Source organism: Rhipicephalus sanguineus, chromosome 7 (genome assembly GCF_013339695.2).
Source record: "Rhipicephalus sanguineus isolate Rsan-2018 chromosome 7, BIME_Rsan_1.4, whole genome shotgun sequence".
Taxonomy (NCBI): Eukaryota; Metazoa; Arthropoda; class Arachnida; order Ixodida; family Ixodidae; genus Rhipicephalus; species Rhipicephalus sanguineus.
In genome coordinates this window covers 158,828,549-158,853,645 of record NC_051182.1, presented here as the reverse complement: position 1 = coordinate 158,853,645, position 25,097 = coordinate 158,828,549, and the positions used below count along the sequence as shown (strand labels likewise).

The window sequence follows — 25,097 nt, the reverse complement described above, 5'->3', positions numbered from 1 at the left end:
TATAACGCCTAAAATTGTGTTTTTTTTTGCATGTTTTGAAGCGGTTCTCGTTGCCAAGGGAACAAGGCGTAGGGCACAAACGCTGCTAATTAGACATGCGAACTTGCTACATATATTTTTTCTAAGCACAATTTACTTACGCAATAAATATACGCAGCACATTTTGTTGCTTGGCGTTTATTTTATAATTGTGTTCTATAGATATCACGAGCAGTAAAGTGAACTTTGAAGTCGTATCAAGTCAAGCCGCATCACCGGCGAGTCAACATGGCGCCGTTTTAATCAGCAGATATCGAAACTGATCGCAAAGTGAGGCGTCCTCCGTTCAACATCCATGCCGGCGTCGGTGCACCGACATCGCCGCGTTGTTGCTGGCAACGATCGCAACGCGTCCTAAGCCTCCCGCACCGTCTATCCAACCATCTCGCGAGGCATTTTGCAGCGAGAGGTGGAGGCAATGACGTCACGATGCAAGAGCTGCTCGACGAAAACACCAGTGACAGCGATGAGACGACGACGACCGACGACGCTAATCCACGTGTCGCTTCGCGCGAGCAACACTCCGATTCCGAAAGCTCCGAAGCGGTCGTTGTTGCCGACGGGGACGCGCAGCGAAAGAGGACTATGACGTCTTACGCGAGAGAACTGTTCTTCCTCACGCTTCTGCTCCTTGCGAGCTGGGCGGCGTTGCACGAGACGGCCAAGAAGACGCGACCGGCGTCGCCTCCGAGACGTTTCTTCGCCAAACATTCGCCCGTCAATGACTCCTACAGGTACGTCAGCGCGCGATCAACAGAGAGCAAGTGTCTGTCGATTACGCGGACAACCTTAAAGGTAGTCCGACAACGACGCGTACACATAGGACTTGCACTTTCCCTCAGACTTGTTGTCAATGTTATCCTCGTTTACGAGGCAGGAAAGACGTGGGGATCAGCACACTTGACTGTATCCTCGGTGGTGCAGCTTCTTGTGTATCTGTCGTTTTGGTGCGGGACGTTAAATCCGAACACTTATATATATATATATATATATATATATATATATATATATATATATATATATATATATATATATATATATATATATATATATATATTCTTGCGGTGAATGATATCTAGGCAGCATCGCGTGTTTGTGTAAACAAACTTCAGTGCGTTGGATGGAGCGCGCGATACTGAACGAGGGAGTAACCAGACATATAACCAGACATTTGCTTGTTGGGAGGTTGATTCGACGACTACTATTTAGCGTCACAGCACATGCGTGATTATATGGGAAGCCAGAGGTTGAAAAAAAGAAAGGAATCCGGCGGTAACCACTGGAAACCAAGACCTGTAATCGGCAACCCCGTAAACGTGCACGCCCACCTTTAGAAGCCAAGGCCGCACTTGGGTAAGTTAGGAATAACCTTGCCGGGTAGACGCCCAACTGGGAATGCATTCCCAAATGGTCCCAGTTACCAAGTGGAAATGTGTTCCTTAAACCAGTTGAAGTGGAACCAATTGAAACCAGTTGGATTCCCAGTGACACATGTTCACCTGGGCGTGCTGCACACGCCCCCTTCCTTTATGCACGCAGAGGCCACCTCGATGCCGAACGGGTCCACAAGTACGACGTCTCCTTGGTCCTCTACTACGCGCCCTGGGACGCGGCCAGCATGCGGGCCCGAGACGCCTTCGAGTACCTGGCGTACCGGTACGGGAACCAGTTCGCCTTCGGCGCCGTAAACTGCTGGGTGCCCAACGGGCGCTGCCGGAAGCGCCACTCGCCGTCGCTCTACCCGGTCGTCGTGGCTCACGTCCGGGACGTGGGCGACGTCGTCTTCCCCATGAACGTGACGCCCACGGCGCGGACCCTCGAGGGCTTCCTGATGCACGTCTCGACGCCGCTGGTGCGCGTCACGGGAGCCGTCGACCTGGCGGTGCTGCTGCGACGTCACACGGCCGTCGTCCTGGGCATCGTGGGCGATCCCAGAGGTCGCGCCTACGAGAGCTTCTATGGGTTCGCGCTGCAGGCCCTAACGCGCGACCCCTGGCGCGACGTGGCGTTCGCCGTGGCCGTGGACCGCCGCGCTGCCGCGGAGATCGGCGTCGAGCACACTGTCACACTGTTCACGTGGAACGCATCGCTGGTGAGTTGGTTCTTGTTATAGACGGTTTCAGTGTTTACAAACACATACCCTGGACGGCTTCCAGTTTTGTCCGCCAACGTAGCTTACTAGCATTGGCGGGGAATAAAAGCCTTGGCGAATGGCCCGTGGACTTTCAACACTTTTCCCTTTGCGTTTAGCCAAATATTTCAAATAAATATTCTTTTAAGCTATACACATTACAAGAGGTACCCTTGAATTTTATGTGCCCTCCTTTTATCCGAAAACGTAAAAAGAGACTTTCCTTACTTTGAGACAACAAAAAAAAAACACGGTTTCCGCTTCGGTGTTAAAGAATGATAAATGAAGCGACCGGAGGTTTCTTGGGGTAGAATGCTTGCCCCTAATATCACTGTCGCAAAATTGTCTATCATTCACAGACATCACTAAAACAGCCACGGTGGAGCACTGCACGGTGAGACACGAAATTTGTGAAGTGACATTAATGTTACGAGTATATTGCATGCAGGTTCTTTCGTTATTCGCACACAGGGGGCCATTGATGTTCCTGCCGCCTCATTTTCGCAACGAAGCGCGTTAACCGCAACGTGATTATGTTGTCCTTGCGTTATCAAAGCCAATATGTCGGAGTACCAGTACCTTACGAAGCTGCGTCCATGACGTCACATGCAAGTTATCTATACTTGGTTACAACCTAAGACAAAAGTGTCAGTTCCGCCCACAGCCATCGATGTCCCTCCCACGGAGATAATATGCATAAGTGCTCCATCCAATAGCACTTACTCATTTTTGTGACATCAAGCACTTCTCCACTGTTTCAGATAGTTGACTTTCCCCATACAGACCCACATTTGTGTCGCTGGTTTCAGGTTGGAAGCTTAAACGTCCTCGTAAATTTTGTCGGGGACTTTGACATTGCCACTCTGCTAAACTTAAGGTTGTGGTAGTAGCGACGAACCTTTAACTCTTAACATGCATAGTATGTACATTAGCCGAGTAAGTATTTACTTACAGTTTGAGTGGAAACCAGCTGGCGCCACTGTCTATGACTCTGTGGGTGAGCCGACATTAGCTTGTAACCAAGTATAGTAGGTGATAGTCATTGTAGTTGGATTGAATTTTGAAATTTAACCATTTTGTAGCTGGCCCTGTTCTTCATTGAAGGACACTGTAGTGTATAGATGCAGATTAACTAACCCCAAGCAATCAGTGTATTCTGGAATTTGCAACTATAAAACAGCGTAAGCGATAACCATAACCATAACTTAAAGGGGCTGACAACCAGCAGAATATGCAATTGGGTCCTCGTTAAAATGGATAGATCGGAAATTATAGTGAGAGAATCAAGCATTCTTTTCGGAATTTGAATAGGGTTTGTATACTTAAATTGTTTTTGAAAGTTGCAAAAACAGGCACATCATGCTGCCTGGTGGACACACCTTGGTACTGTGCAAAAGAGTTGTTTGAATTGCTGTACATAGTCTGTTGTTGTTTAGGTGTCACACTTAGAATTAGAGTCTGTATATATTATCAGACATCTTCACTTTATTTCATGTTTATTACAGAGCAAAAAACCACTCTCTGGCCATGCCAGCGAGTTGAAGAGCTTGAGTACCACCCGTATTTCACTACCTGTAGACTGAGAACGTTTTTCTGGTGAACGTCTGGGTCGTAAAGATGGACTTTCTAATGTTTCTTTGCGTTTGTCATTAAACAAAAAAAAATTTACCATGATTTCTTTTATCGCAGGGTTACAGCGAGAAAGGCACAGATTACAAGACCGCGCTCGATTGGACATATAACAAGGCTCGTGAGGTATTGTATAATATTTCTTAATTAAAAAACTTGGTCGTAAAACATTCAATTGGGCTTCACCGTTTTCGCAATTACTGGCCTGCACGTTTCACCGTGAATTCTGCGCGCAGGCTCGAACACTTCACTGGGTGGCACCCTCTGGCCTGAAAAGCAGGAGTCTGTCGAAGTTCATCGAGAACCAGTCGACACTCGTCCTCTACACAGACCACGGCAGCCCAGAATATATTCAGGTCTGTGTCTGGCACACTCATAAATACATTTTTTCTAGGCTTGTGCGAATATTCAAGCACTTCGAATAATCGAACGAATATTACAGTATTAAAATTTGCTTTGATGCGAATTTAAATGATCCAGAATTTCGAAGTATTCGAAATGAATGAATAGACATATATAAACCACACGAAACTCCCTGTAAAGGTGGTTTCACTGCAGTGGAAGAGCTCTATTCTGTGAATACACCTTTCCAGGGGAAATCTGCACTGCCATGAAGCCCTACTTCAAGGTTGAATGAACATATTACCCGATTGAACATATTAATCGATTCATAAATTTTTAAGTATAAAAGCTTGTTATACCGGCTTATATGCTCTAAGCGTAGTAAATTTTAAAACTTAACATATTTTACAGGTTACCACTTGCATTCTACCGAAAATCAAACCCTGCTCCTATTCAAAGTTGCTTCCACTTCCCTTTGAAACAAAAAGAATGACATTTGCACGCGCCTTGTTTCAATGTTAAAATATATTGTGCAGGTTAGTTGGGTCATGACAAATATGTTCATTTTCTTTATAATATGTGATACATACTATTCGAATTCGATTTGAAATTATTCGACCAAATCACTATTCGCTTCGAATTCACTTCAAACCTATAATTTACTATTCACACAAGCCTAATTTTTTTAACGCTTAGTCCGTATGAAAGCACTTGTTAACATTAAACTGTTAGGGAGTCATATTTACAGTTATTAATTAACCTGTACTGCATAATACAGTGCAGACCACTTATAACGTAACCGCATATAGTGCAGGACCGGTTATAATGCGGTCTTTTTCGACTCCCGTTCACCCTCCCATAGAACCGCATGTATAGGCATACCGCTTATTGTGCAGTCCCCCAAGATGAAAGACCGTTTATAATGCGGTTGCGGGAAAATATTTCTGACAAACGCGGTAGCGAGTGCGGTTCTCAAAGGAGGTACGCCGCTGGGGAGGGAGCGACGAGGTCGTTACGAAGGGCGAGGGCACGCACAGTGAACGAACGAGGGGCGGAGGGAGGAAAAAGACCGCGGCAGCGCTGTGCGGCAGCTTGGCGGGCTTTTGTCGCCGTTGATCTCCTGGCCGCGAACACAAACTTCGTATCACGCGCGCTGTTCTTAAGTTAGTGCTTGAGTGCGATCTTTTCGACGTCCGATCTTCATGTTGTCTTGGACAAACTTCCCACGACAACATGCTGAACGGCACGCTAGACCTAATCAGCGTTGGTTGCTTTTCGGTAGCGGTCGCGGGCGATAAAAGTTGCGGTTTGGTGCGGAATCAACGAAACTTTTTGCGATGGCTGCACTTGAAGGGAAGAGAATCATATAGTTAATGAAAACGAGGGCATGGTTGGCACATGCAACTCTCGAATTGTGGTTCCGGATTCGATTGCAATGTTTTGGACATCGCGTGCGCGCCCGCGAAATCGAACGATCGGTACCGCTCAGCACGTGAAATTTCGGTCGCGATTCGACATGGTTTTGTGTAATGCGCATACCTCGAGGTGGCCTGAAACGTAGTCGGCGAATTTCCGCGATGGCACTTTGTTTTGTTTGCTTTTTTCCCCCGTGTTCATTTCGTTGGCAATGCAGGTCTTTGGCGGTTAATTTTTGAACATTCGGACATTTAAGTGGTTGTAAGCGCCCCAAATCGCATATGTCGATTATCGGACACGCGAGGCTACATGCTCAACACGTTTTGCGCAAGTGCAGCCTTTGAAGAAGGTTGTTTTGGTTATAGTGCGGTACCGCTTATAGTGCGGATATTCGCGACTCCGGCGACTTGCGTTATAAGCGGTCTATACTGTAGTATCTACTCAAAGCTGATCTCTTAAAGGGGTACTGACACGAAAATTTTCATTTGTCGTTTTCTTGCATAAAACAAAAGGCCAAGCCCTCAAGAGCCTAGAAAATGTGCTGCTATGCGTGAGTGCACTAGAAAAAGTAATTACAGTATGCTTTTAAAAGCTAGTTTGAGTTCCTACTGTGCCCTGACGTCACAATACAATATGAGCTTCTCATCACGTGCTCGCGCAAGATATCGCGATGTTCCCACGGCCGCTCCACACCGTGCTCCATTGGGAATGCACAAGCGGCCATTTTGGAAGCTTTGGTACCTGATGTCATCACAGCTAGCCAGACTGCTGCGTGAAGTCACCAGAATTTGTACTGTAGCCTGACGTCAAGTTAGTGTCAGTGACGGTAGGTGTGCCACGGGAAAATTGACTTTAATATCAAAATAAAACATCAGCATTTGTTAAGCTTCACACTTGCTCAGTCTCTGTATACAGTACGGCAGAGTAAACTTGCATTCAAAAAATGGTGTCAGTACCCCTTTAAGATGTGTATACATAGGTGTCTTCAGGTATGATGTGGAAGCTTTAGATTATCTGGTTAGAGTTAATGGCAATGAGAAGTGTAAGGCAGTGCACATAGAAACAAAAATGAACATAACTAGCTGTAAAAAATGTCTGTTTTCTGTCCAAGTTCAAGTGCATCCCTGAAGAATCGGAATATAAATTGTGTCCCAATTCACTTCAGCAGATTGTTGAAAGAAGACTGCAGTTAACTTAAGATCTGTTGCCAGGAAAGTAGTAAAAGTTAATACAGGCTTTGTGGTGACGGGCTCCTTCTGATGTCTGATGAGACATTTTGTTTATTGCAACATGGTTCACTTGGCAAATATGTGAAGATGTTTATTGTACGGCACTCGGACCAGCGCAATGGCCACAGTCAAAGCGGAGCACGGACTCTCAACGCGGGCGGCGGTTTTTCAGAAAAGAGCTTAAGAGAACGACCCACTATAGAAGGTGTTGGAGGGGGTGACCTACTACAGCGTTCCAAGTGTTCCCTGCAAATTGTTTTTTGTGCAATGGTCTTTGAATTGCTGCTATAAGTAACTACTACGCTTGTAAGTGAAATGAATTACTGGAGAGGTGTTTTCAGCTCTGTAACTCCGATTTCTAAGATTTCAGAAACAATGTTAGCATGTCTACAGAGAAAGTACGCTCCATGTTTTCTTAGAATCAAAGCAAAGTCAGAGCCCCTTCCCGCACATATTGACATGCAGATGCACCAGCTGTCCCAGGACTACCAGTCGTGTGACCTGAAAGGCCGCTTCTCGGGCCTCAGCTGCCGGACTAACAGCACGGTCAACTTTGTGGCCCTGGATGGCCGGCACTCTGAGTTTGCACCACCTGGCCTCCTCTCTGATGGCCTCCCCACTGCCGTCATTTACGCTGCGAAGGTACATTTTCACAACTCATTATCACTATCCTTTCCGAGCTCGCCAACTTTTATGTTCCATATTGCCATTTGAGCATGCCTGCAAAAACTTCCGTTGATGCTTTCATATGGCACACGGTAGGAGCCCGAGGATGCACCCTGTTGTGTTTTTCTTGGGCTGTAACATAATTTTTTTTAGGAATCTGTTGTAATGTTCCTTGTCGCCACGGATCTTCGAGAGATTATTAACTACCATATGTGTTTCTACAAGATATTGTCATGATAAATAGGAAAATATTGCTTCTCCACTGGAGAGAGCTCAGCCTCGCACCTTTGGTCTTGCTCATATGTTGTTCCTGAGCTGGTGAGTCACGAGCTTATCTAAAGTAAAGCGCATTTGCCCTTAATATAGTGTCTAGCCTGTTGTTAAGAAGGCATACTAAAGCAAACAGTGTGAAAATTGAACAAGGATTAAAGCAACACAGACACTGAACTCTTTTAGTAAACAACTACTACAACAATCTCCATTCTGTTTTCACACTGTTTTGCATGAGTATGTGTAATACTTGCTGTCTTTATTACTGTTTATGGGTGTAGAACCTCATGTAACATTTTTTGAGTCGTGAGATTTCTTTGTCTTCTTGCATGCTTTTTTTTTTCTTTTTTTGCGTGAATACTTCAAGTGCAAATGTTGTGGGGATTTTTTTTCTTTTTCAGGAAACTTGCTGGGTTACCACAGTATGAAAGATTTATTTATTTATTTATTTTGCATACCCTCTATTGCTGAAGCAGTGCAAAGCGGAGTGGGTTACAGTACATAAAAAAATGAGGCATGTAGTATTATACAAATAGCGTCAGAAAATTTAAAATAATATTTAAACACAATGACACAAAACTGAAACAGGAAATAACAGCACTTTGACATTAACTCTACAATCTCGGAATGCTTTCTTTTTTTTTTTCCTCACTTAAAACACAGGATGATGCCCAGTACGTCATTCGCGGACCCGTGACTGCGCCAACTTTGAAGAAGCTAGTCGTCGACTTCACCGACCGGGTCTTGGATCGCCATTTAAATTCGGTTGGACCGGATTCAATTGCACTCGCCGGTAGTGATGGCCTCATTGCCGAACTCAGCAGCAAGGGCTTCCGCAAGCTCATGTTGGACACTACACGGGTGAGAACATCACTGCCCTTTGTTTCTGAGTGTGTTAGGCTGCAAACTTTCAAGTTTAAATGGCACTTTAATCTTCAAGTTTAAATGACTCAACTCTGCTTTCCTGTTTGGAAAGCTTTCAGTTATCCTATGTATTTATTCCTTTGTCTGGGATAATTTGATAAAGATGATGTGATTTTGAAGTGCCGAACAAGTTGAATACATTTATGTTTTATTTGTTCCTTTTTTATAGCTTGATTGTGTAAAATTTGTATGATCGATTCGACAGGATTTCCTCATTAAAAAGTGTATTCTCTGTTTTTTTAACACGAAAGTGTTTTATGCCGGGGTCCACCACGGCTCCACTGACGTATTTCCGTCACGGATATGACATTGTAAAATATAAAGACTAACAGTGGGCGAAGAAAAAAACCAGAAGAAAAAGTTCCGTAACCGGGAATCGAACTTACGACCCCTCGCTCCGCAGCGCGCAGCGCGAAACGATTCGGCCACGGACAGCACGTTCTTCGCAATGCTAATGGCGAGCTATTTGTATACACCATTTGCCAGTGGCTGTACTCAGAGATCTGTGTTACAGCGTGTTTTCGTTATCACTAGCGAGATGGCGCGAAGGGCTCGAAGAGCGCGCTTGAAAGATCGTCGCCATTGCGACGAGCGCCCGCGTCTACAGGGCGTGGTCACTTGTGCGTGCGCTTATCTCGTGATTGCAGTGGTTTGTACGTCTCACGTTGAGAGCACGAAGGTCACTTGGCTCACTGCAGCGGCCGCTTTTGCGAAAGGAGCGTGGTGCTCACGCAGAAATAAATTACAAATGTGAAAGTTAGTTCGCTTTCATCCTGTGTATGTTCGTTCCGTGCGTCCTTTCTGCTTGAGCGGCGCGTTGCAAGTTTCGAGCTGCTTGCCGTTCTTCGCGTGACATTACAATGTGTTGCTGTAGCATTCATTCCTTCACCCTTGGGGCGAAAGAATGCGCAACAAACGCTCAACTACGTCCGTGAAGACACGTTTCACTTTCGTGTTATACCGATTCCTATGACAGAGGGATCAGCCATGTTTTTTTGGCTTGTTCCAGTATTTTTCATTTTACATCTACATCTTTTCACTTTTTAGTTCATTTGTATTTTTTGTTTGCATCCTTAGTTTTATCGTTTTAACTGTATGCATTGTATTTTCTGAGTCATGTATTTTCTTTTTAGGCATTACTGTACCTTTTTAGAATGCTACGTTTCTTTGGTTCGCACCTGCTATAGACGGTTTCGCTGTTTACAAACGCAGACCCTGGACGGCTTACGGTTTCGTGCACTGACGTAGCATTGGCGGGGAACAAAAGCCTTGGCGTGTAGCCCGCAGATTTTCAACACTTCTCACCCTGTGCCTAGCCAAATATTTCAAATAAAGATGCTTCTAATTTATACCCAACATTATAAGAGTTAGTCGTTAACTTTATGCGCCTTCTTTTTATCTGAAGGCGGAAAAAGGGTCTTTCCTTATTCTGACATAACCTAAAAACACGCTTTCTGCTTCGGTGTTAAAGAGTGATAAATGAAGAACCGGAAGTTTCTTGGGGTACAACACGTGCTGCTACTATCGCAGTCTTGAAACCATTTATATATAGTCTCTTTGAGACTGCATCATCTATAAATAAATCAAATAAAAATAAGATTACTTTTTTCCCTCTTTTCTGTGCGTGATTTCCTTTAAAGACTGCATTTGTTGCAACAGATCTCCTTTTATTGCGATAGCAATTATATGGACAGTCTCGGCTGGAAAATGTCCGTCCCCGTCGCCGTCATGCACCGTATATGTATAAGTATGTATATATATATAAAAGCCCCAAAGAAAAAAATTAATGAGAAAAATGCTTCCGAAGCGCGGAATCGAACCAGGGACCTCTTGCTCCGCAGCGAGTGGCGCTATCCACTACGCCACGAAACGCAGATCCTCCACGTAGCTAACGGCGAGCGTTATATACATACCCTTTACCGCTGGACGGACTCAGAGACGGCAGGCGATAATAAGCGTTTCTTCATTACCAGCGAGATGGCGCTAGCAGCACGACGGGCGCATTTAAAAGTCGTCGTCGAGCTCGCTCGCTTCTTATATTTGCGCAGCGAGAACATTGCCCTTCCGTTGTCTGCTCGCGCGGTTTTCTCTCGGTGAGGGGAAGAGGAATGTTTCACGCTTTCACCGTGATGTCCGTGCTCATGTTACGGCGCGTACGAATGTCACTCGAGCCCAAGGAATGCCGCTAAACGAACAAACAGAAGATGAGCGCGAACTATCAAGTGTCACAGCTCTACACTTGAAGCACGCTAGTTTCCTTCGCTGCTTCGGCCGCCTTTGCAACAGGAGCGCTGTTCAAACTGAGAGTATCCATTGGCGAGCCTCACTTCGTATAGCATTAATTTCTTGCTATCGCATTTATTGCTTCGCCCTTGCGTCGAAACTGTGACTTTTTTTCATTTTCACATTAGCTTGAGAGTTCGATAAAACGTTCTTGCTCTGAGGCCTGTGTCAATACCCTTCCAGGATGCAGTTGTCCTGTTTTATGCGTCTTGGTGTGGCTTCTGCAAGGCCATCTATCATCACTTCTTTGCCACGGCAAGGTTCTTCAGGGGCTTCAAAGGCCTCATCTTTGCCAGGTGAGTCAACAGTCTAGCGCTCTGTACAGATCACTGCATAAAGGCCAACATATCATTTTATTGCAATAGTAACTATATATGGACACTCAAGATTAATTTTCGTTGCTGCCATCAGGTTTCGTATAATGTTCCAGGGCAATAGCATTGCCCCATGCGCCGTATGTTGTAGTATGTGTGAGTAAAAGCGTGCGAGTGACAGCATGCGAATGCTGCTTACGTAGAGCACCAAGTCGGGCTATTTGGTTCACATTCATTTTAAAACCTATTAACTGCGCTACTAAACACGGACAAAAACGAGGGAAGACAGGACACTGCATGTGTCCTGTCTTCCCTCATTTTTGTCCATGTTTAGTAGCGCAGTTAATAGGCTTTAAAATGCTGCTTACGATCGCGGCACAAGAGGAGGGAAGCACGCCAGCCGTCTTGCGTTGCACAAAAGGCCCATAGGAAGTCCTTGGGGGGGGGGGGGGGGAGAGGGAACTGTATGGCTCCAGTAGAAACTGAGTGCTTTGAGCAGCCAGGCGTGGGTGCGTGTGCCCTATCCTGATAGTGATAAGCAGATGGCTCATACCTTTGTACACACTGTGTTCTCACTGCTCAGTTCATGTTGAAGCATTAGACAGCACGAAGGTTGCATCACTCGCTTTGATAGCCGTGTTTTTTTTTACACCATTGTTCTGTTGAGTTACAGCAGATTAGATGCTAAGGGAGTTTGCTGCTAGCCTTGCTTTATTTTTCCAATTTGTTTCTACCCCATTCATTGCTTCGCCTTTTCGGTGAGACTGACTTTATTTGGTATGCTGAGTTGGATACACCTAAATTGTGAATAAATGCTGTGATCTGAACGCAAAGCCAAGCATGATGTTCTTGATGTATTGGAAATTAGCACTTCTGAGCAGCCCTGTGCCAAAGGAGGCAAGCATGCGAGGCTACCCTGTGAAGTTACTGTGAATTATGGCTCGATAAGTGCACTTGTTTGATGCACATGTGGTGTAGACACTTGTGCCACTCATGAGTGTGCACTAAAAGTGTGACGACCGCCTCCTTCTACGGTTTAACCCTTTCGGCTCCTGTTGACGAGTGTAGTCATCATGAGATTTGGTACCAAAATGACCAATGACCGATGACGACTATACTCGTCATCAACAAATATTGGTCCCTCATGGAACCAATGGCGACTATACTTGTCATAGTTGTGTTTCTTGATGCTAGATGGCCACACTTGTCCATGTTGTGCAATTTGTGTCTCGGATTTCATTTTATTGCCATGCGGTGAAGCCACCTTCGAGTTATAGTTTTTTATGCAATTAGTGAAGTAAAGGAACCCCATTGGATTGAAAGAATGGTACTGTTTTATTCAGAACAAAAAAAAAGCTGTACGAATTGATCGAAAAAAAGTTTCTCTTAAGTTTGGTACAATTTTGTTCTTTTTTCATGGGAACGAAAGGGTTGATTTCAGTTGTCTAAGTCAAACTTGTTTGAAATCCATTACACTGCAGAAGTTGTCAGCATCATTCATTTGCAGCTTTGGAACCAGTAGTGAACTCGGAGCGTCTCCAAGCGGTTTGAGAGGGAGCATAGCTTTCAGTTGTGCTGGGGTTAACATGTTCTGGGAGCTTCACTTAGTTGAACATAAGTTATGCAGTAATATTGATGAAAGGGGCTCAAAAGAAACTAGTCAAACGTACCGTTACTCTTCTTTCATAAGGATATATACATCAAGGTGTGTGTCTGAAGTTTGTTGCCATTTTCTTTTTAGGGTCGATGCGTTCAAGAATGACCTGCCGTGGGAGTTCACTGTACAACAGTATCCTACCATCATTTTCTTTTCACGCAAGTAAGAAACCTTTTATTGCGATAGCAATTATATGGACAGTCTCGGCTGAATTTTGCCGTCGCCGTTGCCGTCGCCGCCGTCATGCACCGTATATGTATAAGTATGTATATATATACAATAGCCCCAAAGAAAAGTAATTCAGAAAAATGCTTCCGACGCGCGGGATCGAACCAGGGACCTCTTGCTCCGCAGCGAGTGGCGCTATCCACTATGCCACGAAACGCAGATCCTCCACGTAGCTAACGGCGAGAGTTATATACACACGCTTTACCGTTGGACGGACTCAGAGAAGGCAGGCGATAATAAGCGTTTCTTCATTACCAGCGAGATCGCTCTAGGAGCCCGACGGGCTCATTTAAAAGTCGTCGGCGAACTCGCTCGCTTCTTCTTATATTTGTGCATGGGAGAACCTTGCCCTTCCGCTGTCTGCTCGCGCGGTTTTCTCGTGGTGAGGGGAAGAGGAATGTTTCACGCTTTCACCGTGATGTCCACGCTCATGTTACGGAGCGTACGAAAGTCACTCGAGCTCAAGGGACGCCGCTAAACGAACAAACAGAAGATGAGCGCGAACTATCAAGTGTCACAGCTCGGCACTTGAAGCACGCTAGTTTCCTTCGCTGCTTCGGCCGCCTTTGCAACCGAAGCGCTGTTCAAACTGAGAGTATCCATTGGCGAGCCTCACTTCGTATAGCATTAGTTTCTTGCTATCGCATTCATTGCTTCGGCCTTGCGGCGAAACTGTGACTTTTTTTCCTTAGCAGGTTGCACCATATCACAGCTCACTTTAGTGTAAGCTTTTCAAATTTAACTGTATTTATGTCACATATTGCATCCTTTCGTAAGAGCAGGCCTGAACCTGAACTTTTCGTTGCACAGTGCAATGATGGTGACATTACGAGCTCCTGTAACAATTGGTGTTACAAACTGCAGTAGTGTAACCTATTAATATGTGAGATATGGTGTATTTAAGAAGTCTAATATTTTCTCAAAAGCTCAGACTATTTGAATTTTAAATTGTGTGCTTTTTCTTCAAGCTCTATTTCTAGGGAAATCTTCATTTGTACAACAAAAGGATCCCTCAGTAGGGTGTGTTCAGATAAGGACAGACCAAGGGGGGTCCCGACTATTTTTTGTTTTGCACGAAATTTTTATATGAGCTGGGCAAATGTCTCTATAGAAAGGAATGAACCTTCGTTTTGCGGAAATCGTCACGGATTTCTAGGAAAAAATTACCGTTTCACAACAGGTGGAAAAAGGCAATTCTGCAACTTTCAGATTTCACAACTTTGGAGGCCTATCACTAAAAACTTAACGCATTGTGGACATCAGTGTTAATTTTTCGTAAATCTTCAGCAATAGTACTATCGGCCTACGGAAATTTAAATTTGTGTGACTGACAGTACATTTTTGAAAAATTTCCAAACTTTGATTTTTGAGCGGCTGCCTCTGGCTGACCCCAAATTCAAGGGTCTTTTTTCGCAGTTTTCGCTAAAGCGCTGAAGCTGAAAATATTTCTCGCAAGTCTACGAAAGGTTTTTCGCTAATTAAGCAAAACGGTATGCGACTACACTGCATATTTATTTCGTTATAAAATCCCAAAAATGCCATAATTCCAAAACTAGCGAAAATTGCAACATTTTAGGGTCGTTTTAAAAAAAATAATCATCACCGACTTTTATGAAAATGATGGACTATACCCGGCCATGAGTGCTAAATATTGTGCTACAAAAATATGTTGCATTATTTTGTTTGAAGTGAGAAAATTGAGCTTATTTTAATACCCATCAATGGGTATTATTTAACATCAATGTGTGGCGTTCTAATGATAAAATAAATTTAATAGACATATTTAGTTCGTAGCTCGCTTTTTTGGTTTTAATAATGACGATGGACCCAGCTTGTTTCTTTTTGACTGTTTTGAGACACATAAAAGCTGAGCTTGAATTTTTCAGAGCTCCTCTGTCTGTATCCATACTACGGCACATTACGGCAGCAGGCACGCGAGAACGCGTACAGCAAGACCAGAGCGTAATTGAATGCCACCCGCAAGAGAGGGAAACAAAAGTACGTATAACAGCCAAGCACTCCGAGAACCTGTGACGGAGAACACATGACCGTCGTGAAATGCGAGACGAACCGCGGTGCGCCTGCAACGGTCGGACCCAGACAGGAGAGAGCGTTCGCCTCACCCCTGAAAAGCAGTTTTTTGGGTGTAGACCATATGTCAGTCTGGATAGTGAACTCTAACAAAGAAGTCGTGTTGTTTTCTACGTGTGTCAATGATACAGTTTTTTCATCACATTGTAGTTACTCTCGTGTCGTCCTCTATTATTAATAATAAGTTATTTCGTAAGCAGATAAGATAGAGATTGCGGAGTAAGTAAGAAGCCCACTGCAAGCAGCTCTCTTCACGTAAACCCTGGTGTCAAGACATCAGCTGCGATCCGGCTACTGAACTTTCGTTATTGCACTAAGAACTTCCTTGGACGCTACCTTCACCCCAAAGTGATTGTACCTTATACTCACTGTAACCTACTGTGTCACCGAGAGACCTCACTGTGGCACAGTTCTGATGGCGAAGTTTCCTGAACGAAATTGCTGCGCCGACTACTTAAATAGACACAAGCGGAAGATCAGGTTTCAAAGGAATTTCCGCAGTGTCAAAGACTTGGGAATTGACAATCTAAAGAAAGTGTTGGAAGCTGACACAGTGCTCAGAGTGCATGAATCGCACTTTGTGTGCCAGAATTGCTTTAGGAACTTTAAGGAAGACATTGAGCATATGGAAGAGGAATCCAGTCAGTCCAATGAGGGTTTCCAGACTACAGAGGAAGTTATGGAAAGCATTAAGGCAGTCGTTGGTGCCCCATCAGCAGTGTCGCCACTAAAGCCTCCTCGGAGTGTAAAGAAAGGGAAGAGACTCTCGTACGCAAAGCGCAAGGCAAATGAAATTACTAGAGCTGCTGTAAGAAACATTCGATGCGGAATTCGCACAGCATACGGTATTGAAGACATTCCATCACAATTCAGTTGCTGCGCCTGTGCCAGCTGGAAGAAAAACCTACACACAGCGTACATCATGTGCACATCTTTTCGAGAGCGCTGCCGTCTGCTATCCTTGATACATCTGAGCCTAACAATAAAAGAGGCGCAACGCTTCATTCCAGAGGCAACGAAGCACGCGATTCTAAAGGCCAGGAAGATAGCTGCAGAACAAGGTGTGTGGAGCCTTTTGGAGCCGTACTGCAAAGAAAAATTGAGTGAAACAGACACCAACAAAATCCTTGAATACTACACAAAAGATGAGCTGGACTGTTCAAGGCAGAGTCCAAACAAGAAAGATGTGGTGCGCGTGCGCATCGATGGAAAAGCCGAATTCATTTCGAAGCGTTTCATGACGCGGTCGCTACGAGAGACATACTCAGTCTACAAACTTGCTAATCCGCTGTCAGCGGTTAGTCTGACAAAATTCATATCTTTGCGCCCAGAATGGGTCAAATGCTCACCGCATCGGGAGGGGTGTGTATGGGCATATTGTGCTAATTTCGAACTATGCCTTACTAGGATCAAAAATGCGTCGGGGTCTTTGATGTCGACTGATGATGTGCAGGCGCTCTGTGTGTGCACGCAGCCTAGCACCAAATGCTTCTTGGGCGAGTGCGAACAATGTCCTGTGAAGAATGGTCTGAGCCTGGGAACTCTTGGCATAGCACCGGACGAAGAAATTGTATTTGCTACATAATTGGGAATCAGGTGAACTAATAAAGAAGACCATGATGCCTCCAGCATTCCTAAAGGAATTTCAAAATGTGACCATAAAATGGATCCCTCATAACTACCTCACGCGCACGCAAGCAAATACCATACACGAGGAAAAACAGTGTTGTGAAAAGGGTTCCATGTTTTCCACTTTGATTTTGCCGAAAATTGGTCCATCGTACTCCCAGATGAAGTACAACCTTACCATTGGCAAAGTACGCAAGTTAGCATCTTTAATTGCGTTGTATCGACAAGAAAGTCGACATGGAACTACGCAATAATTAGCGATGTTGTTTGCCACGGCTCTGCACATGCTTGCTAGGCCCTGAGAAAAATCAAGGATCACATTGAAGATTATGCTCCAATTTACACAAAACTAACTCTTGTGAGTGATGGAGCAGCTGCCCATTTTAAGAACCGCTTCCAACTGCACGAATTGCAATGCAGTCAGCTTCAGACAACCAAGTGGCTTTTTTCGGCAACGGGGCACGGCAAAAATGCCTGCGACGGCGTCGGTGGCCTTGTGAAACAACAAGCCACACTACATAACCTGCGTTCACCCGCCACCGAGGTCACTCAGTGCGCAAGTGATTTTGTTACTATTGTAGCCAGTAAACTTATAAAGGTTTTCTTACTGCATATGGAGAAGAGTGAAGTGGAAGCCTTCAGAGAACTGAAGAAGGAGGAATGGAAACTTGCCAGACGGGTTCAGGGTATTCAGGCAACCCACATGTGCAAACACATGAAATCGGACCAAGGGAATATCCTGTACGTAGTGCGGTGCGCAGACACAGAGTGGAAAGAGTTGTGAATCTGCAGTGTGCAAAATTTGATTGCCCGAATGGATATTACTCATTCTAGGTGACGTGAATAAACTATTTAATGCGCAACATGAACGTGCTTCTTGTAGATTCATAACTCCCTCATTCCCACCATCTCAACCCGTTTCTGCGAATGATAAATTCATCGAAATATTAAGACTGCAACGGTCTTATTATTCCCATACAATGGTAATGCTCGAGCCACCTGTACATTATTGTAACCAACTCTAGTCCATAAATTTCGTTGCTTGATGGAAGAAAATCAGGGTAAGTACGCAGTTGAAGATGGTAACACGAAGGCTTTTCTTATTAACAAAGTATAGGAAGATATTTTTGCAGGATTTTCATCGAAATATGGCCCTCAAGTAGTCTTAGGGCAAGTTATAATCATTTTCCTTAAAGAAACAAACGCGAACCTCACATTTCGGGCCCCCTTTCTCTACCACCCAGCAGCGAGCAATTGGGTCTAGGCACACTAACGCAACAATAACATTTTCCCGTACTGTTAGGGAAATACTAGTTAAATCTCTTTTGCGTTAGACAGGTGGTATGATGTGAACTAAAATGGTTGACGTGCAGAAAAATTTCCACTCTACACCACAAGCTCTCATTTGTACGCGCTCTCGGGTGCCGGCTGCCTCAATGTACTGGTAGGGACACAGACAGAGGAGCTCTGAAAATTCAAGCTCAGCTTTTCTGTGACTCAAAGTGGTCAAAAAGACACAAGCTGGGTCAATCGTCATTATTAAAACCAGAAAAGCGAGCTACGAACTAAATATGTCTATTCAATTTATTTTATTATAAGAACGCCACACATTGATGTTAAGACCATACATGGGTATTAAAATAAGCTCAATTTTTTCAATTCAAACAAAATAATGCAACATATTTTTGCAGCACAATATTTAGCAGTCATGGCCGGGTATAGTCCATCATTTTCATAAAAATCGGTGATGATTATTTTTTTTAAAACGACCCTAAAATGTTGCAATTTTCGCTAGTTTTGGGATTATGGCATTTTTGGGATTTTATAACGAAATAAATATGCAGTGTAGTCACATAACGTTTTGCTTAATTAGCGAAAAACCTTTCGTGGACTTGCGAGAAATATTTTCAGCTTCAGCGCTTTAGCGAAAACTGCGAAAAAAGACCCTTCAATTTGGGGTCAGCCAGAGGCAGCCGCTCAAAAATCAAAGTTTGGCAATTTTTCAAAAATGTACTGTCAGTCACACAAATTTAAATTTCCGTAGGCCGATGGTACTATTGCTGAAGATTTACGAAAAATTAACACTGATGTCGACAATGCGTTAAGTTTTTAGTGATAGGCCTCCAAAGTTGTGAAATCTGAAAGTTGCAGAATTGCCTTTTTCCACCTGTTGTGAAACGGTAATTTTTTCCTAGAAATCCGTGACAATTTCCGCAAAACGAAGGTTCATTCCTCTCTGTAGAGACATTTGCCCAGCTCATATAAAAATTTCGTGCAAAACAAAAAATAGTCGGGACCCCCCTTGGTCTGTCCTTATCTGAACACACCCAGTAGGAACCCGACAGTTTTTATATTGCTTTGCTAATTTGTGTATATTATGTGTAATAATTTCTTTCTCCATTCAAGGCAATTTTACCATTGTGCGGCAGCACGATACTGCTACAGGTTTGTGGCCTCAGAGTGAACATTCCGTGTCAAAACGGTGTCTTCTATGCAGACTTTGCTTTGTGTACAGTAATTTCACGAGAGTCATCGATGCACACTGTATGGAAAGAAAGCTGATGCCCTAACGAAGCTGCTTTCTTTTTTATTTTCTGTTATCAATTGAACACAACGACCTTTTTTCATTGAGATTTCTTTTGGAGATTTATTCTATACTCACTGCGGTGATTATAACGTCTCTTGCTGTGACGCTATACTTGATTATGAACTGAGCACTGTTTTTATCTCTTTAGTGGGTTGGTGCCTCTCTCTCTCTCTTGTGATTATCATCATCAGTGTTATTTTGTTTTGTATGACACAGTAGTGTAGTTATAGGCTCTGAATACTCACTCTAGCAACATGGCAGCCATGGAATTACTACGAAGCAGAATGGTGTGTGACCAGTAAGCAGCTGATGGAGGTGCCTTCTAATTGAGGTAAAATGCGAGGGAAAATTCCCCAAGCACTGATAGGAGTGCGACAAATTTCGCTGTCAAAACGGCGATAACCTGTTTCAGAAGTAGCAGCCACAGCAGTGACCATTGTTGTGACATTGGTCACTACTGTGACAATGGTAATGGTCACAACGGTGACCATTACAACAGCAGCAGCTTCGGGACACTGACGTTGCACACGTTGACGTTGCACACGTTGACATTGCTTGGAAAGCTTTGTGGGACGATGTTGACAGTTATAACTTTTATGTATACTCTTTGACTGACTTCTGTTTTTATTTAAGGTTTCTTTTCATGCTGTCTTGTAGGTTTGTGTGCATTTCGTGCTTATTTTTAAAATTCTTTTTGTGAATCAAAACTTGCACTGTTTGCAAAGTTTACAGCTGTTAGGTCACATGGTCACACCTTTTTATTCTTGGTTGGTGGTAAGGTCTAGCATTTCAGTGACATGGAGGGTAGTTTCTGCTATTGTTCCATGAAGCTGTCGGGCTGAGACAGTGTCACTAATGGCATTATGCCACTGCTGAACTTTGTGAGTACACTGCTCTAAATTCTCAACAGAAATACATTTCACACAAGCGTGCATTCTTTAAAAGCTATACATGCTTTAAACAGTGACACAAGCATTGAAAACACTTTCCACACATTTTATATTTCAAGTAGCCAGAGCCAAGCTTAGCCACAGTGCAGAAGCCGGTACACCAAAAAACGCCACAGTCGGGTCGCTGTGTGCTCATACAGTTTGCTCACTCTTGTGTTGCGAGACGTTCAAAAAACGCCAACGGCCAGTGCAGCAATGACGTTTCGGGCAAGTAGTTTCACTTATTGCACTCGTCACACTCAGTGTTGGGCAGAAACTACTATTGCTAAAAACTACGTTGTGCAAAAACTACTGTTGCTAAAGGTGTCGTTCACCTTAAAATACACCCCCTGGTCAGAACCCCTCGCAGGATTATGGAAGAACTGATCATCTAATTTGCTTGAAGCACCCATCACCATTTCTTTTTCAGGAAAGCGGACAGCGTCCAGTACTCAGACTTCGTCACGACGACGCGGCTCGTGCGCTTTGTGTTGCGTCACCTGCGTCACGAGGTGGCGAGGCAGCTGGTGACAACCCTGTGCGATTCGCGTCTCTGCCTCTTGCGGAGTTTGCGGAAGCTTCAGGTCTGGCAGCTGCGCTGTTCCAGACTGAACCTTCCGCCGTCCAAGATGGCCGAGACACACCGTAGGGAAAAGACGTTACGCACCATGCTCCTGTCTCAACTACGACGAAGAGGGCACTCATGATATTTGTGGTCATCGTAGGGCGTTATTGACAATATTGTGTAAAATTTACCACGGACGCGAACGGCAGTGGTGCGGACTACCACCGTCCCTTTCAAGCAACGAATTTTCCGAGTGATTGGTGTGTGTAGCGTGGACGGCTTTGTCTTGTAGCATCGAACTTCGGCACATGCGGTGCCGGGTGACTTTTTGGTGCCCGTCAGTTGCCTCACCCCTGAAGAGACGTTTATTGTCGACAGTTTTATGTGACGCACACTCGTCGGGGCATTGGGAAACGTCTACGTTTTATAAGTGCGTCGCAAAGAAATTACAGTACGAGTTGAGATCTTCTATGCGAAGGTTTCACTGCTGCCATTCTGTAGGTGGCGCGCACGCGTGGCTTCTTCAACCCACATGCGGAGAAAAAGCCATCACCAGCACGATTGTATTGGGAGAGTTTGGATGCCTTTTGTAGTGAATGTCGCGTTCCACCAACAATCGTTCCAATATCTAGTGTCGCTAGATTTAAATTATCTTAAAATACGGTGCTGCAAACTTTTTTGTAAAGGCAAGTTCAGAATCGAAATACCCACACGCCTGAATACAGCGGCTGATTCTCGCACAATATTTACTTAGCAGGGGCAGTGGTGTGGAGGGCTTTTGTATTTCACTGACCAGTAGAAGCTGTTTTTCTGAAATTGCAGAAAGCTTGAAGAAATGTCGTGCAATTGTGTCAAACACTGAAATGACATTACTGTTGAAGATTTGTTTTTCTGTAGCAGCTAACTGCAGCCTTCGCGCTATTGGCCGATCATCGACTCTGTAATTTTCAATGATTTGGGTAATATTCAAATGAAATGCTTTATTTTTAATTACTTCTTCTTGGTAGGTACACATGTTTATTGTCACCTATGTTGATTGACTGGAGTTTGTTCTGTCAGTATACCTTGCATCATTTAGTCTTTTTAGGATGAAGGTTTTTTGATGCCGACTACTAATTCAACGTTGTTCATTTGTCGAGGTGTTGGATTTCTTGGTTTAGAAGGGGTAAAAGGCTGCAGAAATTGTGAACATGCCTTCTGGTGTGAAAAAGTTTAGGATTTATGAAATATCTGCTAATTTCAGTCAGTTTTGAGTGTGTGCTAGCTATCTTTTTTTATTCTGAGCCATAATTTATGTTGTTATCCTACAATGTAATTATGGAGTTGTATCGTTTATGAAGCCAATAATTTGAAGCTGTACTTTCTGATGCATTAAAATGTGAGAAATGGTCTTAACAGCTCAGGAATTGTGAAAATAATGGTATGCATGAAATTCCCGTTATGTTTTACTTTTATATAAAGAGTGCTGTACAAATGTTCGAAATCTGAAATGCAGGAAAATCTGAACTGTTTGTTATGGCAATCTACAACCATTGTTGGGAATGAATGCTGTAAACTATTCAATAGTAATTTTTATGTATATTTTCTTTTTCAACATTTCAACATGATGACTGCCTTGTTAGCACAGTGTACATTAATAGATGAATCCATGCTGATATTTACAACTGATTTGCAAGGAAATATAATGATACTTGAACAGACTCAAATGACTTGCATTTACTGGCCTTTATTGGCAGTATTGTTTCGTGCAGTTTTCCTTTACATGGGTGTTACTGATAAGTATGATATCAGAGGTGAAGCCATGCATTAGCTTGGGCTCAATGAGCTTATTTCACAATTTTCAGCTCACGTTATTGAGATCTTCAAATTTGCACGATAAACTACATATATTTTCAATACCAGATTGCTGAATGATTGTAGAAGAAAGAATGAACCTACTCAATATGTTTTTTTGAGCTGTTGGAAAAGTTTCTCTAAACTATATGTCAGAGCTAGCTCTACCTCTTTTGGGGCTAGTATAAACCGTTTAATAGGTGAAACCTCTTTGCTCTGTGACGGTTGCTGAAGCAGAACACTTCCAGCTGGCATGAACATGCGCCTTCTCTGATTATAGTCTTAAAGGAATTTTCCATTTTTGAAACTATTAACGTGCTTTTAATACACAACGGCTTCCAATGTACATATGAATTTAATTATGGTTGAAAAATCATGCACATTATAATCGCAACCACATATTGCAGAATACAGGGAGATCTATTAAAACATTTTCTTCGCTGAGCTGTTCCACTACACAACTTGCTCAGTAACTATATTCCTACCATTACTTTTGCTCACAACAGCAGTTGAAGACATCAGGTAGAGTTACATGAACAGCTGAAGATGTTATGAAAATGTATATGTTATGAAATGTTATTAAAATTTATGTGCCAAACTGTAGTTAGTAATTCAGCATTTATAAACTGCTGTTTTTCAGAAATGCTGCTGCAGAAAAGTATACTGACCACTAATGCTATCAATGAACAAATTTTTCGCGAGAAACATTTCATTTCGTTTCACCTTGACATTTTTGCTTATTTCTGTGCCTACCTCAAGATCGTTTTTGAGTGTTTTTTTAATGGTAACACTTACCTAAAGACTTCCGTCTATTTGTGTCCTTCTTATTTCCTCGGTATGCTAGTGTCTGGTTGCTGAGTTGTACGCTTTTAAGTTTTGAAGTGCGCCACGATTATCGCAAACTGTGAGAAATCTATCGTTGGTCAAGAATGGGTGTGACAGAAGGATGTCTGGTTCTCAACACACTGATTTTTCTTTCACTGCCACTGCGAGCCACTATAATCGGTTACGACCTAAGAATATATACAAGCTCCGTCCCCAGAACTGCAGCGTGCCTGCCATTGGTATGTGCAAGAGAGTCGTGCTACGTGGTTTCCATTCACACCTTAAGTACTTTTTGGCTGCTAATATAAATACTACACATGCTAAGAATTAAGTTTGCCATCCCCACGTAAAATATTACATCTGGCTGAGCAGTAGTGTCTTAATGTTTGCTGAAATTTGGCAGGAAGTGCTAGTTTTCAAGTGAAAACCAGTGACTCTAACATGTGTCTGTATTGGAAAATTACTTGCCTGAAATATGCTAAAGGTAATTGACGTTATAGTTGTGAGCAAATGTGATTGGATAGGGCATCTGTGCAAATTCTCTCTGGTTGGGACAGCAAAAACTGTGGGCGGAGCTTACGTTTAATTTTAGGTTGTAACCGACTATAGTTCTCGTCACATATGAGTTTACAGTTCACATGAATATGTAATGGTTTCTGGCTTTACAAATGCAGGGGGCTTGGAATGTCATACTTAGCCGATAGTTTCTTGTCCACACACACATGTGTGTGTGTATGTGTATATATACATACATGTGTATCTCCGTGCAAATGAAGATACACACTTTTTACAAACAGATACAATTGATAATTCATTAGCTAACATTGATTATCAGCAGTTTTTGTTAAATGTGTGTGCCTCCATTTGCAACAAATATTTCTTCGAGTTCACCAAGAATACTTCTTCCGACTATATATATATATATATGTCTTGCAAGGTTATATTACTAGTTCTTTTCAGTTGCACCCTTAGCACTTGCCCTGCCTTGTGGTTGTTCATGTCATGGTTTCATGTAGATGACAGGATGCTGTTTGTTCTGTGATATGTTTTGTCTTGCGATGATGTTCATTTGAAAGTGCAGGTATCTGGCGATGCCACGTGGGCTTATATTTTTTCTTTGTTTTCTTCTGTAGAACTGGGAATGTCTGCTGGTACGTTGTTGCATATGGCACATGCTTATGCGTTTCACAGGAACTTTGGTGCCTTACTTTGGGACATGATTGCTTTGCAATCTACACAGAGTTGCTTGGCTGTGGAGTTAATGACAACATTGTTGAAATGACTTTGGGAATCGTTCATTGTCTGTCAGTGCATGAAATATAGTGGTGCTTTTCCCAAATCACTCATTCAAAGACTTTTCCCGGAGAAGTGTGCTTTGGGCAGGTCAATACAAATAATTTAAGTAAAGTTCTCTCGTGTTATCGCTCAATTGCCGATGTGGAACACTGAGACAGAGATTTCATTTTATATGTCGACTGAGGCTGAAATATTGACGATATTTGCTGTGTGG

The 25,097-nt window shown here is 43.3% G+C and overlaps 1 protein-coding gene across 1 annotated transcript; it reads left to right on the top strand.

Moving 5' to 3' along the window:
- The first annotated feature begins 232 nt into the window (after positions 1-232).
- LOC119400374 (thioredoxin domain-containing protein 11) lies at positions 233-25,097 on the top strand. Its single transcript, XM_037667391.2, has 9 exons — positions 233-773; positions 1,579-2,131; positions 3,860-3,925; positions 4,036-4,155; positions 7,252-7,428; positions 8,386-8,583; positions 11,113-11,225; positions 12,985-13,062; positions 20,795-25,097. Exons 1-9 carry the CDS (start codon positions 469-471, stop codon positions 21,069-21,071), a joined length of 1,887 nt encoding a protein of 628 aa, XP_037523319.1. The 5' UTR covers positions 233-468; the 3' UTR covers positions 21,072-25,097.